The 15,942-nt window shown below is 40.0% G+C and overlaps 1 protein-coding gene across 8 annotated transcripts in view; it reads left to right on the top strand.

Annotated features, from left to right (window-relative positions):
* The window catches only part of ARHGEF3 (Rho guanine nucleotide exchange factor 3), a 104,463-nt gene that overhangs the window by 67,433 nt on the left and 21,088 nt on the right, over positions 1-15,942 (top strand). Inside the window, exon 1 of one of the 8 annotated variants that reach the window (XM_082209894.1) lies at positions 9,312-9,590. The exons of 6 other annotated variants lie outside the window; for them this stretch is intronic. In XM_082209894.1, coding sequence (XP_082066020.1) covers positions 9,495-9,590 — 96 coding nt within the window. In that variant the 5' untranslated portion in view covers positions 9,312-9,494. Of the gene's footprint in view, positions 1-9,311; positions 9,591-15,942 lie in introns of those variants that run through there. One more of the 8 variants, XM_082209891.1, reaches the window with a different exon arrangement.

Here is a 15,942-nt window from a genome sequence, read left to right as displayed (position 1 = left end):
AGGGCTTCAGTGCCTCTAATTCTTAGGTGGGCATTATTTCAGGGAACAGATCTTTGGATAGATGAGCTTGGCGGCATAAAAGTCATGGGCAGCATTGTATTTGGATGTAATAAACTTAAATGTAAAATAGTGGAAAGGGAACCCAAGTGCTTGGAAGGCTGTAAATGTAAGGACAAGGAAATGGACTTGGATCTAGGAGCTGACAAGGACTAGGTGTGAGGAATTAAGGAGGGCTTTACATGCTTGGAGCAAAGAGAGAGGTATATGACCTTGGTAGCAAAATGATGGATAATATGTGTGAGAGAGAAGGGTGCAGTAGTCGAGGCAAGAGATTATCAGGGCACAAACTGGAATTCTGGTCAATGGGAGAGCAAGGGAGAGCCAAATTTTGTGCAGTGTTGTAAAGGGAGAAGTGGTATGACATGAGTGTGGACCATACTTGAGGAACATAGGAGAGAGAGGAATAAGGGATAAAAGTAAGGATACAAAAAAAGAATAAATGAGGAGAAAACGACTTGGGAAGGAAGACGAGAACGCAAAAATCACAATATTATTTTTATTTAACACATTTATAGACTGCTTCACAGCATAAAGCCATTGAAATGAGGTAGAAGATAAAAACAGAATAAGACACCATTGTCTGTCTCTCCCGCCTGCCCCTCTTGGGGAGTGTTCTGGTGGTTCTCCTGACCCTCCAGAGTGTATCTGGAGAAGGCACATGGGGAGAAGGTGGGGGGAGCCCATTGCACTGACGGGAGTCCTCATGCCAGCTTCAGCTAATGGAATGGGGTAGTTAAATCCAGCCCACAAACTCTAAAAGCAAAACAAATAAAAAAATCAACCAACTATAAAATTATTGTTAAAAGTCATAGGGTACACAAACAATGTGCTAATGCATGTAGCCTAGTTACTCTTGCTTGCTCCTCCCCTGATGCAAGTAGCGTTACATGCCTAGATGGTCACATGCTGCATCCCCCTCTTAATTCATGCATGCAATAACTTTCTGCGTTGAACTTTCAAATATGGACAGAAAACCAATATGAATGTTAGAAATAAATAATAAAGTGTGGAATGTGCAGTAGCTGTGAAAAATGGAAATTCCATGTTGGAGAACATTAGGAAAGGGATTGAAAATAGAACTGCCAAGTATCATCATGCCATTATACAAATCTTTTGTTGAAGCTGCAGTTTGAATACTGCATTCAGTTCTGGTTGCTGAATCTCAGAAATGCTACTGTAGAGTTAGAAAAGGTTTGGAAAGGAAGAACCAAAATGATTGTATGGTATCTGGTTGGTTAATGTAAGAACAGGATGTTGAACTGGATGGGTCATTGGCTTGATCCTGCAGGGCTATTCTTACATTCTTACCAGTTACATAGTGGAATGAGGTAATGAAGTTTAATGTAATTAAAACATGATCCAGGGGATTGATGCTTCCTTTGGCTAGGAAGAGGAAGAGGAAAACAAAAGGAAGAGATGAGTAATTGCCATAAAGTAGCCAGCAAATAAGTTCCTACCACCTCTTTACTGTGACTTCTGTTGTTAGCACCTGGTTTTATATATAGAATATAGAAAGTGTGAGCACCAGTGAGATGGGGGTATCTAGCTTCTACTATTTAGAAATGAATTTCTAAACAAGGAAACATGCTTTTAAAATTCTTTCTGCTCCTTTTGAACTTCTCTTTCCTTGGATGTTCTTTGAAAAGGGGCTTTCCCTTTCACTGCATAGCAGACTGGACTTGATCTTGCTTCAGGCAGTACTTTTGAAACGGGGTGCTCTCCATCTGCTTTCATTAGAAAAAATTCCATTCCTTTTAGTAAAAAGTTGTGACAGATTAGCTGTTTGTTCCCATTTTGTAATGACTGAAAATAAGAGTAAGAGGGTAAACTACAACGAAAGCTACTATGGAGAGAGGTAACCGGTGGAGCTTTTCAGAAATTGCTCTTAAGATAGTGTGGAGTAGAAGAGTTTTGGCAGGGTGTGGGGAATATAGATAACATCAAGTTAAGAGGCAATATTGATAAAGAAGAGACCCAAGAAGTTATGCAAGATGAATTGGATGATTTGTTGAACCTGGAGGAATGGAATAAAATGCAATTTATTTGTATCTGTATCTCTGTGTGTGTGTTTTTAAAATTCTGATAGTTTCTAAGTCACTCTCTTTTCTGTCTGCTTCAATATGTAATTCAGATTCCAAGCTGTTCTGAATAAAATGAAGCTCTGTGTTCCCCATTTATTCTTAGGGGTAAACTAGAGATTTTCCCCTCCACCCTTTGACAGAGGCAGATTAAATCTGCCTCTCCAGAGTGAATTAAAGCTGCCAGATTACAGACAGATAGTTCCTGTTATATCCACAAGGTAAGTACAGTGGTACCTCTGGTTACGAACTTAATTCGTTTCGGAGGTTCGTTCTTAACCTGAAACCATTCTTAACCTGAGGTACCACTTTAGCTAATGGGGCCTCCTGCCGCTACCACACAGTGGTTCACAATTTCTGTTCTCATCCTGAGGTAAATTTCTTAACCTGAGGTACTACTTCCGGGTTAGTGGAGTCTGTAACCCGAGGTGTTTGTAACCCGACAACCTGACAGCTGTATTGGCTCCTACTAGATGCACCACCAGAGCTACAGTAGACCCTTCTGCCTCAAGGCACCATGATGGACCAGCTGTCCTACCTCTAAGGGCAATTCCTCTGTGCATGAAGTTCTTCCTGATTGGCTCTTGCTTGAGTTCTGAAGGAAAACTTATTGCTCTACTTGTCCTGGAGTCTACCTCATCTGGGGTGCCAACCATGCCATCAGAGAGGAGGGGAAAAGATGTAGTAAAAGATGAACTCCCTGGCTCTTTTTACAGCATAGGTCATTGGGCAGCTGTAGTTGGCTTGCTAGAGGGACCCTTAGAGTTGGCATGGGAATCTGGCTCCTAATTTGAGCATGGTAATTTTACTGTGCAGACCACGCTTTATAGAAACAACTATTTCCAATCTTCCTCACAAAATTTGCAGATTATTAAACATAGCTATAACCCGAGCCATTAGGTATGTAAATGTGATTCACCATTAGGTACATGAATTATATGTATTCTTTGTTTCAGTAACATCAGAAAAACAGATGAATGATTTGCAGATTCAGATACCATGAGGTCCACAGCACCTACACAATTAAACATCAATATATTTTCATAATGTATGCCACTTGGTTCCTATTGTAATCACTTTCCAGAACAAAATATGCATTGTGATGGTCGGTTGCAATTACAGTTCGTTATATCGGTGTCTTATGCTTTGATCAGTTGGGGCAGGAGATGGAGTGCAACCTGTTGTTGTATTCAGGGTTCTCTGGACTTGGGGGAATGATTTCAGCAGAATATTATGGGGTCACAGAACAAAGTAAAGCAGAATAAATCCACCACTAATTCACTATTACTGTGTCAATAACTTGTTGCAAAATGCACTCTCAGTTAATAAGAGTAGTAGTAATAATTTATTTATTTATTTATACATACATACATACATACATACATACATACATACCTTCCCCCATCTGGCTGGGTTTCCCAGTAAGGGCCCTAAGCCAAGGTTTTGAATGACATGTTAACCTGGGCTTTATGCTAACAGGGTCAATTTTGGCAAAAAAACCCAAACAACTTTTGGAAAGCTATTGATCCACAATGAAAATGAGTGCCCCAAAACAAAGTTGGAAGAATTTCTCAGTATACTATGTATGGAACAACAATAGAATATCTCAATATGGAGGTTGGTGTCCTCCTTTCATTTCCTTTTTCTAGCTTGTAGTTGAGATCTTTAAAAGTCTGCATTTGCTAATTCATTTTGATTTTAAATTATATTTTAAAATATATATGACAAGTACCTTATATGTATGTATGCATTTCAAATACTTATATCCCACTTTTTAATTTTGTGAGGCTGTTAAAGCAGCTTATGAAAGATTCTTAAAATAAAATCACTTCCTAATCTAGCAGAGGAAGATAAATTGCATGGTGTCCCTATGGAACCAGGATTATTCTTGCCCTTGCCTGGTACCATACAAAGCAGCAGCTCCCACCAAATCCATGGGAGTAGGGCTGAACAGCTGGAACTTGCTCAGCTGATGGTGGAAGAGATCTTCCCTTGCATGCAGTTGCTAGGCAGCAGGTCCTCTGGGGTAGAGCTGAGCAGCTGGATCTCATTCAACCTATAAGTAACATGGCCAAGCAAAGTCAGGAGATGACTATTGCTCTAGATTTCCATTCAGCTTGACTGCTTTTGATGGCTGGTGGCTACTACCTACTGGACACCCTACCTGCTTGTGGGAAGCTTGTGATGCCAATGAGAGAGAAAGAAGTTGTGAGGTTTCTGCATCCAGCTGGCAAGATGCAGCCGTGGGTGTGATATACACTTGCTTTTGGAAAATGATGCCAGCTCACACTGGCTGGGTGTTTGCTTGTCCACAGATACTCAATCTGTATATTTATACATAGTTTTTAGTATAAATACAGGGACTAGCCGTGGGTTTTAGGAAGAGGTAGTAGCTTAGCAGTAGTGCCTCTGTTTTCTTCTCAAAATACTAATTACCAGTGCTGAGAAATTGCTTTGCTTGATAGACCCCGGCTTTAGGATTCTCTTGCAAATCAGTTTTTGATCAGAAACAACACGAATCTGACTCATTAGAAAGTGTTTTTGTTACATATTGTTCCAAAAATGATTGTCATGATCTGGAAGAAAACATGATGAACAGCTGAGTTGGTTTGGGTACAGTTAATTTTCAAAAAGTTCTTTTTTGAAAGTGCTCTTTGGGGAAATTTTAATACTGGGTTGGGAATTTACTTTGGAATTAAAGTTTGCAAAAAACTATTTCCAAATAAAAAGTATATTGTGTAGATAATTATTTACTAAGAAGGTTACTTCTGAAGGGACTATTTGGCCTTGTCCCACCACACCTTTTGAGTTCCTTAGTGAAGGACCACCATGTAGAAGGACCATCATTTAGTGTAGTTTGTACTGATGTAGTGTTAAGTGGGAGGGGAAGCCTCAAGTTGCCTATTACCGTATGTTCTCAGTGGGTTATCAATCATTATAACAGTGAGATGAAGGAGGCCAAACCTGAAATAACAGCAATTAGGTAGCCTTATGCTAATTTTTGTTGGTACAAAAAAGTTAGGGAGCTTTTTAGGCAAAATTGTAAAACCAAACAGTTTTTGCAACGTATGGCAACCCTAAAACAATATCCAAGACTGTGTGGTCCAGCAGTTCTGTATTGTCTTTATGCTAAACACAGAAGTAAGTCTTCTGAAGGAAGTTATTTCACAATGCATCTCTCAGTCTAACCTATCCCACAAGGCTGCTGTGAAGGTAAAATGAGAAGTGGGAGAACCATGTATACAGTGTTGATCTCCTTGGAGGATATTGATGTAATAAATGAATACTATTCCGTCTATATTGCTGTACAGTCAGACATGCTAGAAGACCCTGGCTGTTAGGATTAAAGGGAGGAGGAGTAAAATGAGAACAGAAACGGGGGTTGAAGGAGGAAATCACCTGCATGCCACAGAGAACAGTAACATTTTAAAGCAAAATGGGGGGCGGGGCAATAAATCCAATTGGGCCCAGCTCAGGGGATTTGGGTTCTGCCAACAAATCAGAAATGGTTAAGAAGAAAGTTTTAAATATGAGCAACAGGTAATGTTTGGTCTATAGAGTTCGGCCAATTAAGAAGGGATTTGCTTAATGCTCTCTTCTAAAAAGATGTCTGTTAGAAAATAGACAGTGGTGAATACTCTGCCTGCTCAGTACAGTGGTACCTCAGGTTAAGTACTTAATTTGTTCCGGAGGTCCGTTCTTAACCTGAAACTATTCTTAACCTGAAGCACCACTTTAGCTAATGGGGTCTCCTGCTGCTGCCGTGCCGCCGGAACATGATTTCTGTTCTCATCCTGAAGCAAAGTTCTTAACCCGAGGTACTATTTCTGGGTTAGCGGAGTCTGTAACCTGAAGCGTATGTAACCTGAGGTACCACTGTATAGGAAAGAAAGAAAGAGTTTTGAGCTATAAGGTGGTAGGCCCAGGATTTTATGTTAGGATTTTTTTAAACCTAGAAAAGCAGTTTAGTGGTGGTATAAGCTGTCCAGAGAAAGTGTAGATTTTCCTTCCTTACAGACGTACAAAAACTATGTGGGAGCAAAGGGGGCACTGGGCAGATGTTTGAGGTGCTTTAAGTATAGGGTATCCTGTGTTTGTTCAATGGGCACTACATACTTTGTGATTCCCTGAAAATCCTGGTCTTACTGAAATTGTGGGGGGTTTTTTGCCAAATCACTCTGTTCATCCTGTACCGTTAAAGATTTTTCTGGATAGGGAGAAGTATTACTCTAAAATGCATTCTGAATGTAGAACTTGTATTCAGATCAGAGTATTACTTTAGTAATTGATTAACAAAATGCATACAGCACTTGATGGTAGAAATACCTCTGAGGAATTTGCAGGAAATACTAAAATTATCAATAAAAATATCTGAAAACATTTAGAAGTAATCAAAATTAACAGTGAAAGAAAGTGAAATACATCAGAATCTACGTGTCTGGATAAGCTTATCTAAACAAAAATGTATTAAGCAAGCACTGAAAAGAGTAAAGTGAAGGTGTCTGTCTGGTATCTATAGACAGGGAGTTTCTTATTTTCCCTTCAGAATTGCTTTATTAACTGTTATATTAATAAAAAGATACCTACCTTGGCATATTTTTGCAAGATGAGTAGGAGTAGGAACGTGACCTGTGCCCAGCATGGCTGGAGCCCAGCAACCTGTCTTTATTGAATTGTTCAGATTTTGTTATGATGTTGTTTAGTCCATTGCCATTTTTCTTTGTTGCATGAAATGTATTTGACATATACCTTATAATTCACTGCCTTTATCATATACCCACGTGTGTCACTCCCTAAAAGGTGGAGTGAAACATGTGGGTCACTGGAGTCTTATAATGGTTTCCTTTGGCATGGCCCTGAGGGGTCATTTTAGTTAGAATGTGCAGGACTTTATATAACCCACTTTGTATAAGTGAACAGATTGTGACCCGGGCTGCCTGTGCTGTTCTTTGGAAAAAAATAATTGCACTTTCAGTAATGTTGAATGGGGTGCATGGGTTCATTCATAAATGTGGTGTATCTATCTCTATAATCTCTTCAGTTCTTTTGAAATTTGTAATCGCTTGGAATACTTGAATATTTGCAGTGAGATGGGAAATCATCATGGGTTTTTTTCCGCAAGGGAGTTTCTCAGAGGTCAGAAGTTATTTTGGCGCTCTCTTGATGTGGTGACATGATTATGGTTTGGACTACAAAACCTGATAAATAAGCACTCTCTGACCTTTCTGTGGTCTATAGTGTGTTTAATTCATCTGGCGCAGGCAGTTGAGCTCAATGGATTTTGGCTTCCCAAAACATTTGTCCAGTGAAAGAGCTATGTGCCTGAACATGTGCTGCCTGATCCTAAACAGCAAATCTTGGAAGTAAATCTAATTTAGTGGGACTGAATTTTTAGGAAGTTTGCTTAGGGCTGTAGCCTTTGGCTATGTTTCTCAGGGGACCTCCAGGGGTAAAATCAAAGTGCTGCATTAGCAGCACTGAAGTGACTTTCCTAGGGCACAAGCCTGGGCACTGTGGGCCACCCAGATGACAACCCTGCCCCCCGGCCTCGCTGATGTGATCCAAAGAAAAGCAGAGCAATACGTTTGGCACCAGCTTGGTTGTAGAAGTTGGAGGAAAAAGGCATACAAGGTGCCATCCAACCATCTTAGGGACTCTATTCCAGTCTTGTGTAGGGTTTACTCCTTAGCATTTGTCACACAAGGCAATGGATGTTTAGGATCAGAGTTTTCCTTCTCCTAGATGGGCTACCTTCCCAGGTTGATGAGCCCCATCTGCCCCTCACTTCCTTCTATAGCACATGCAGAGGATTGAGCCGACAAGATCTTGACCATTTGATCCACTATTGATCTTGTCGGCTCAATCCTGTGGAGACTGTTGTCACATGCAGGGGAAGTCTCTAACTCCCTGAGGGCTTGAGACCCATCAGCTACCCTCACCTGGTTTAGCCAGCTAGTTGACACTGTTTCCAGGGTGTCATAGGGATTTTTAAAATGAATAGTTACTTATAATGTTTTTTATAAATAAAATAAACAATGTTTCAAGGGGAGCTACTATTTTTGAGCCTGCAAAAACAACATAAAAATCTAGTTTTGTAACAGTTATTTGGTTCTGATTTTAAAATATTTGCACCACTGACAGTTTTTCTAATTAAGTAATATATGGAAGGTTGCATTTGTCTTCCCCTGGAAGTAATTTTTAAATATTAACCTTCCTTTTTCTGTTTCTTCTTAGTCACGGTTTCCTTTATTCTGTACCGCAGACACTTACTGTTGTCAAGTTCTCTTATTTCTTTCATTAAGAGGGCATCACAACACTTATTCTGCTTTTCCCTATTTTGGAAAACCTGTTTCTTACACCCTTAGGAGGAGATGAAAAAGAAAAAGAGGCAGCTCTCTGCCTAATAACTGAGGCTAACATTAGTCTCTCAAAACAAACCTTTGTTCTGCCAGATGGGAAAAGGCAAACTAATAATAACAGTCCAAAGCAAAGCACTTAGTAAAGGTTAGCATTTACTTGCTTTTTCTAGAAAAGCACAAATTTGTTAAGTACAGTTCAGACAATCATGTTTCTTAATGGGCATAAAAGTAATGAAGTTTAATATCTCTACACACTCATAAATATCATCCACATCTTACACTCTTAACATATAAAAGATGAACTGCGTGCTCAAAAGGCAATTGGTGCAGCCTTTATAGAATTATACTATTTCAGGTGGGGGAAACCCATATCTGAATGTTTCTTTAAAAGGAATATTAACTCCCCAGCATAAAATTTGCAAGGAGGCCACAGTAGTGATGAAGGATGTGGGACGGATTCATATAGCTAGGTAAGCAAAATGCTAAAAAGTGTGGTTTTCTTTCATGTGTCAATGTCAAATGAATCTTCCAATTTTGCTGACAGCAATCAAATAGCACTTTTTGGAAAGGCAAGAGCTGTGAACACTGTTTCCTGCTTCCACCCTTTTGAAAATAGTACCCCGAGCTGTAGTCAGATGTTTCCCCATTGGTTTCTGAATGAGTTTTCAGTAATTTGCTGTGTTCCTCTGGTCTGTACTGATCTTGCCCACCCTCCTCCCATCCTGTTGTCAGTGGGCAGGGCTCAGTAATGAGCAATATTCAGTTACACTTGCTTGACATACTCAAGAGCTTTTCTGCTTCCTGTTTCAGTGGAGCACAAGAGCTGCCTTAGATAATGCTATCAGAAGCCTAGCGCAGGAGCAGCAGGAGCACACTTTGATTTCCCCAGCAGCTGCGTGCCGGAGAGGCTGCAGAGGGAATACTTGGCTTTGCTGTCATAGCTGGTAGCCCAACAGAATCAGCTGTGACATCCGAAACTGCTGCTCCTTCAGCCACAATGGTGGCAAAGGATTATCCATTTTATCTCACAGTCAAAAGAGCAAACTGTGGACTGGAAGTACAGACAGCGAGCATCTCAACAAGAGAAACAGAGGTATGATCGGTAGATATTTGAGAGCCTTTACTGCAGTTTTTTTCTAGTTAAAAGAATCTGTTTTACCTGGGACAGACTAACAACTTTGAATCTCTGGTACTGATCTCTCACATTTTTCACATAGAGGACCTGCACAACTTTGCTCATATTCTACAGCAGCATAAGTTTGATATCAGAATATGCTTTGACAGTGCTTTTTTCTAGGGGGTACGCAGGGGTACACATACCCTTAAACATTTTGTGAATCTTTGTACTTTTGTCCATTTACTGTATTTATTTTTCCGGATTTGAACTATAAAATGGTGATTTCCTTGAGTCAAAATGAGAGTACCCCTAAACATTTTTAAATAGAAAAAAGCACTGTGCTTTGATAAAAATAAGATTCATTTCTGGAATAAGTAATTGAGAGATATGCACTGAAATGCATATATTAGTGTTTTCTTTTAAGGCTGATTGTGCATTTCATAGGAAAACAGATTTCATGCTCAAATAAATCATTGGCATTCACAGGTACAGTCCTTTAGGTTCTCAATGCTTATTTGTTAAGTAAGACTATTTGAAACACTGTCATTTTCACAGGTTCACAAATAGAATCAGGAACAAGTGGCCAACAGGCAGAGGCTGTTACTGACTGTTTTAATTGAACTCTTTACAAAATACACAAAATATTTAGAACCCATGTGAGGTCTTTTCTGTTTTTAATAAAGAAAATTGGACTCCTTTTAATAGAGTTTCTATGAAGGACTATCTATCTCTCTATATATCATCTATCACCTATCTATTCTAACTAGTTAATGAATTGATGAATATTTATTTCAGAAACTATTTAAGTCATCATGACTATGCTTTTTGTGGTGATGGGGCATTTTAGCATTAGCTATTTCCGTTAACTATAAAAAATTAACTAGCTGCCTAGTCTAAGCTATATTTACTCAGAAATATGCCTATTGTTATCAGTGAGATTTAACTACCAAGAGAGTTGCATTGTCTGCCCAGAAATCACAAAAATAGCAGATCCTTTTGAAAAAATGTAATGTTTAGTAAACAAATAGGAATTTTGCCACCCTTGTCTCTTTCACACAATCCTTTGCACTTGAAGTTCATCTTAATAGGTGTTGTTGAACTGTCTTAGGTATGCAGTTGTATGACATAATAAGTTTCCACAATTTACTTTCTTGGAGATGTATACAAAAGGTTTTATATGGGTTGTTTAAATCAGCTTTAAGTAAGAGTTGATTCCCCACTCCCAGAACATAAATTATGAAATAGTAATAGAGTCTTTCATTCAGATTATGATAATAAATTTATTTTAGCAATTAGCTCTGCAGCTCTGTTTTATGTGTTTAAGTGTTAGATAAACACAAACATTCATGGTGAAGAAGAAAGTGCTCTGCTAATCTATAGAAGTGATAAAAGACCAGTTGAGTAGTTCTCCACAACAGCGGAAAATCTTTTCACAGCAGAGAAGCAAATAGAAAAACATGGAGTAAAATGCTATTTTAAAAACAGAACTCTTGAGAAGCAGGAGGGTATGCGTATATTGTCTAATAATTTGCTAATAGGGAGACATTAAGACCAGTATAGTTCACTTTATGCTCAGAGGGTGCATTCACCTATGATTTTGTGATATTAGATGGTTAATCAAAGCAGCTTTGAGTATCAGCAATCCTTGAGCTTGAAAACCCTTTGCTGCTTTGTGAGCTTTAGGCAGCTGAAACTGACTGGGATCATTGTCAGCTAGTAATATGCACCAAGTTTCTTAACTGAACAAATACTGGTAAAGTAAAAGACTTGGTATTATTCTATTTGTATTTAGACACAAAACAAAACTGGGAGTTAATATGCTTATTCCTCTCTTGAATCTTGTTATCAAATTATTTTACAAAAGGAATTATCCATGTTACTTTCTTCATACAAATTTGTACTATGGAGTGTATATTTGTAAATACCAGGATTATTATTTTTTAAAAAACTTACTTTATTACAAGGTATTTGTGTATATATTGAGTGGTGCGAAAGCTGTAGTTTGTTTATAAATATCAGTAATAAGAGAACACCTGCCCTCACGCTTACAATCTCAAAGACACAACACAAAATAAAAATAGGAGGGGGGGAGCAAATTTCAGCACTGTTTCTTAGTTGCAGAATTCTTCTAACAACCAGCTGAAGTTGAAAGATCTCAAGGTGAGGCAGTGTCAAAATTTGCTGGTATTATAGCAAAGTGGGTAGAGAAGCCCCTATAGCCCCATGCCTCTCCCTCTTCTGTTGCTTGAAATGGCTTCTGTAAATGACAGCTGAGGGTGGGTGAAGCCTGTTGGAGCTCATCTTTCAGCAGAGCAGGTGAAGAGGCCCAGCAGTGTCATAGCCTTCCCTCCTGGTGGAATGGATGCTGTAGATAACAAACGGAACCTGGTGGAGCTTTTGGTGAATGTTGGTGTGGCAAAGCCAAGCATATGCAGGGTTGTGTCCAATGAAGTAATTGTGCTTGCAGAACAAGTTCTACTCAGACAATGGAACTTCCCTTTCCTCTCTTCCTCTCCTACCACTATCTCCAAATCTGCTCCAGAGAGTTGGGGGGGGGGAATCAGAGCAGATTTGAGGGTGCATGCAGGTGGAGGAGAAGGTGAGGTTTGTTGCATGAGTGGAAGTCATTCCATGAACCCATTGATTTCATTGTATACAACCCACAGTCCCTACTTCTTCCTAGGTTTCCATTTATGTGGTGTTACATGATGTGTAGATGGGGCTTACTGGGGAAAGTGGGAGAGGCTCTTCTCAACATAGCCTGGTCTGTGGAATGTGTGGTGCATTTAAAAATTGAGGTGAGAGAAAATAAAAAAGACGACTAGCATGATAATTCTCCACATAATAATTTATTATATTAACTGAGGTCTAGAATGGAAGTTCTGTTGGGGGAGCAATTACTAGTGTCGGGGCTTGCAGACAGGCAGGTAGTTAGTTCCTCCGAACCAGAACTAACAGGGCTCTAGGCAGGAATTCAGCCCATTAGCAGTTCAGCCAGCATGCAGTGACAAGTTACATTGTCTGAGGAGGCCAGCCAGAGCTGGTAGTTATGTAAAGGCCAGATAAGACCGTATAGGCTGCTTAGGTCACCTGACTCTTAGGTCACTGTACTGAAGCTTGGACTGCGAGCTTCAATACAGCCTCCAGTCTGCTGTGGTGCTGCACAACTTGGGTTAGCCTTTATCTCTGACTGCAACCTGTACTGGTTGTGCAGGACATTTGAGCCTGACATTTGTTATATAGCAGAGATCCATTTCTTCTTTAGACTTTCTATCTGCGTGGAACAGATCTGTCATTTTTTAACATGAGTATTTTCAGTTGGCAGTTTTGTTGTTTATGATTTTCTTCCATGTGCCCAGAAATTATGTGGGGCAATATTTGTGTGTAGAAACTGGCAAATCCATTGCTTTTTTTTCTGGAAACACCACATGTAATTTGTTGGAAATCATGAAACCAACCTTCAAATGATGAAATCAGACGTGCAACTTTTTCATTTATAGTGCTATTAATTTAGTTAGTATCTTTATCTGTTCTGGAAAAGGCTGTTTCTTTGTGTAGTGCCAAGAGTATCTATGTAGTAGGTACTACAAAATTATTGGTGATTTTGCTAGACAGAAACCAGACAAAGTAGTGGTAAAAAGCTGCCAGCTAATAAATGGGACAAAGCAATTTCTAGCTTTGGCTAATCCAGCAAAAACTAAGAACTTTGAACTGTATGATGTAATAGGATAAAGACTAAAAAACAGAGCCACTTGATGCATTATAATCTAGTTTCATAATGTTAGTAAGCCATAATTCTGTGTTGTGCCCTAAGGGAGTGGCAATCATTGGAGTCAAGTGAGGCCAAGTACTACGAATTCAAGTAGTAACGAGGCCAAGTAGTAACGAATTCACATTTATCTCTTCTTGACAGTACCCAGTTTTTAAGTAAGGATTGATATGCATATGTAAGTAAACAAAGTAGTCTTTATTTATTTATTTATTATAATGTTTCTGTCAGGCTTTCCCTACAAGAAGCTTAAGGGGACATACAGTACATAGAATCATAGAATCATAGAGTTGGAAGAGACCACAAGGGCCATCGAGTCCAACCCCCTGCCAAGCAGGAAACACCATCAGAGCACTCCTGACATATGGTTGTCAAGCCTCTGCTTAAAGACCTCCAAAGTAGGAGACTCCACCACACTCCTTGGCAGCAAATTCCACTGTCGAACAGCTCTTACTGTCAGGAAGTTCTTCCTAATGTTTAGGTGGAATCTTCTTTCTTGTAGTTTGGATCCATTGCTCCGTGTCCGCTTCTCTGGAGCAGCAGAAAACAACCTTTCTCCCTCCTCTATGTGACATCCTTTTCTATATTTGAACATGGCTATCATATCACCCCTTAACCTCCTCTTCTCCAGGCTAAACATGCCCAGCTCCCTTAGCCGTTCCTCATAAGGCATCGTTTCCAGGCCTTTGACCATTTTGGTTGCCCTCCTCTGGACACGTTCCAGTTTGTCAGTGTCCTTCTTGAATTGTGGTGCCCAGAACTGGACACAGTACTCCAGGTGTGGTCTGACCAGAGCAGAATACAGTGGCACTATTACTTCCCTTGATCTAGATGCTATACTCCTATTGATGCAGCCCAGAATTGCATTGGCTTTTTTAGCTGCCGCGTCACACTGTTGGCTCATGTCAAGTTTGTGGTCAACCAAGACTCCTAGATCCTTTTCACATGTACTGCTCTCAAGCCAGGTGTCACATGGTTCTCCATCCTCCCCATTTCATCCTCACAACCATCCTGTGAGCTGAAATAAGGTGACTGGCACAAGGCCACCCACTGAGCTTCATGGGTGAATGGGGATTACAGTGTGGCTCCCTTATCCTCTAAACACTACACCATGCAGCAACTGGTTGCAAAAGACCTGCATTTTTAGCCTCTGGAATTAATATTGGAGGCTGAATTTAGTGTTTTTCTGCACAGCACATACGTAAATGAGGAAATTTGCTCCAGCAAGAAGTAGTGATGGCTAGCAACTTCAGTGGGTTTAGAAGTGAATTAGACAAATTCATGGAGGGTAAGACTATTAATGGCTGCTAGCCACAGTGGCTACATTCTACCTGCACTGTTGGAGGTGATAGGCATCTGAATACCAGTTGCTGGGAATCAAAAGGAGGAAAGAGTGCCGTTGCACTCAGGACCTGCTTGTAGGCTTCCCATATGCACCAGGTTGACCACTGCAAGAACAGGATGCTAGAACAGATGGACTCTTGGCCTGCTCCAGCTCTTATGCTCTTAAGGGGAGCTGCTGTTTTACCTTTTAGTGGTAGTTGTGTGAAGTTGTCTAAATTGTAATATGAGAATAGATACCACAATAAACATGAGAGAGAGAAAACTCTAAGATACATACAAGCTGACTAATAGTTTTCAAATACTGTTTGAGAATTCCTAAGTTGCACGTGTAAGAAGAACCTGCTGCATCTGGCCAGTAACCCATCTAGTTCAGCATCCTGTTTTCACAGTGACCAACCAGATGACGGTGGAAAACAGACAGCAATGGCCTGAGTGCAACAGTACCCTCCCTCCCTTCAGTTTTCAGCAACTGGTATTCAGAGGCATTGCCTCTGACAGGGGAGGTAGCACATAGTTATCAGGGTTAACAACTTGGGACCAGTTTACTTATGAGATTGCCTTACCCCACACATGCCCACTTGACCACTTCAATTGGCAGAATTGGCACTACCACAGGTGCCACATAATACCTGTTTTGCATTTGTAAGAACTCAATCATTTAGTGTGGCAGCATCTACACTTTGGAACTTCCTGTCTGTTGAGATCAAGCAGGCACCTTCACTGCACTCTTTTTGGTGCCTGCTAAAAACATTCTTGTTTAGACAAGCCTATCCACATGCTTAGAAAGTTGAGGTAACTTAAATCTGCTTTAGTATGTTAGAGTATGGCTGTAATTTTTTCATGATTTCTATTTTTTATCTTTTTGTAAACCACTTTGAGTTTTGTTTTGTTTTTAATAAATAAATAACAGCATAATACCCTTATACTCCATGAATTTGTGTAATCTTCTTTTAAAACCAGCCACGTTGGTGACTATCACCGGGTGGAATTCAAAGCAGCACTTTAAGGAGATTGTTGCATTTAGCGTAAGCAGTTCTGCTTGCCTGATGGAACATTCTCTCCACTACTCCCTTCCATGTGCCTGCTCTTCTTGGGGGTTCTTCCAACCATCCAAAGCCTACTGAGGAGCTCAAGGCAAAGAAGTGGGGGAAGCCCTGTCAAGCTAGTGAACTCATTGCAATGACTCCCGCTAGCTCAATTACAGTGGTACCTCAG

The sequence above is a fragment of the Podarcis vaucheri genome (assembly GCF_965113315.1).
Source record: "Podarcis vaucheri genome assembly, chromosome: 2".
Taxonomy (NCBI): domain Eukaryota; kingdom Metazoa; phylum Chordata; class Lepidosauria; order Squamata; family Lacertidae; genus Podarcis; species Podarcis vaucheri.
The sequence above is the reverse complement of the archived record's forward strand: the minus strand, read 5'-3'. Positions and strand labels throughout refer to the sequence as shown.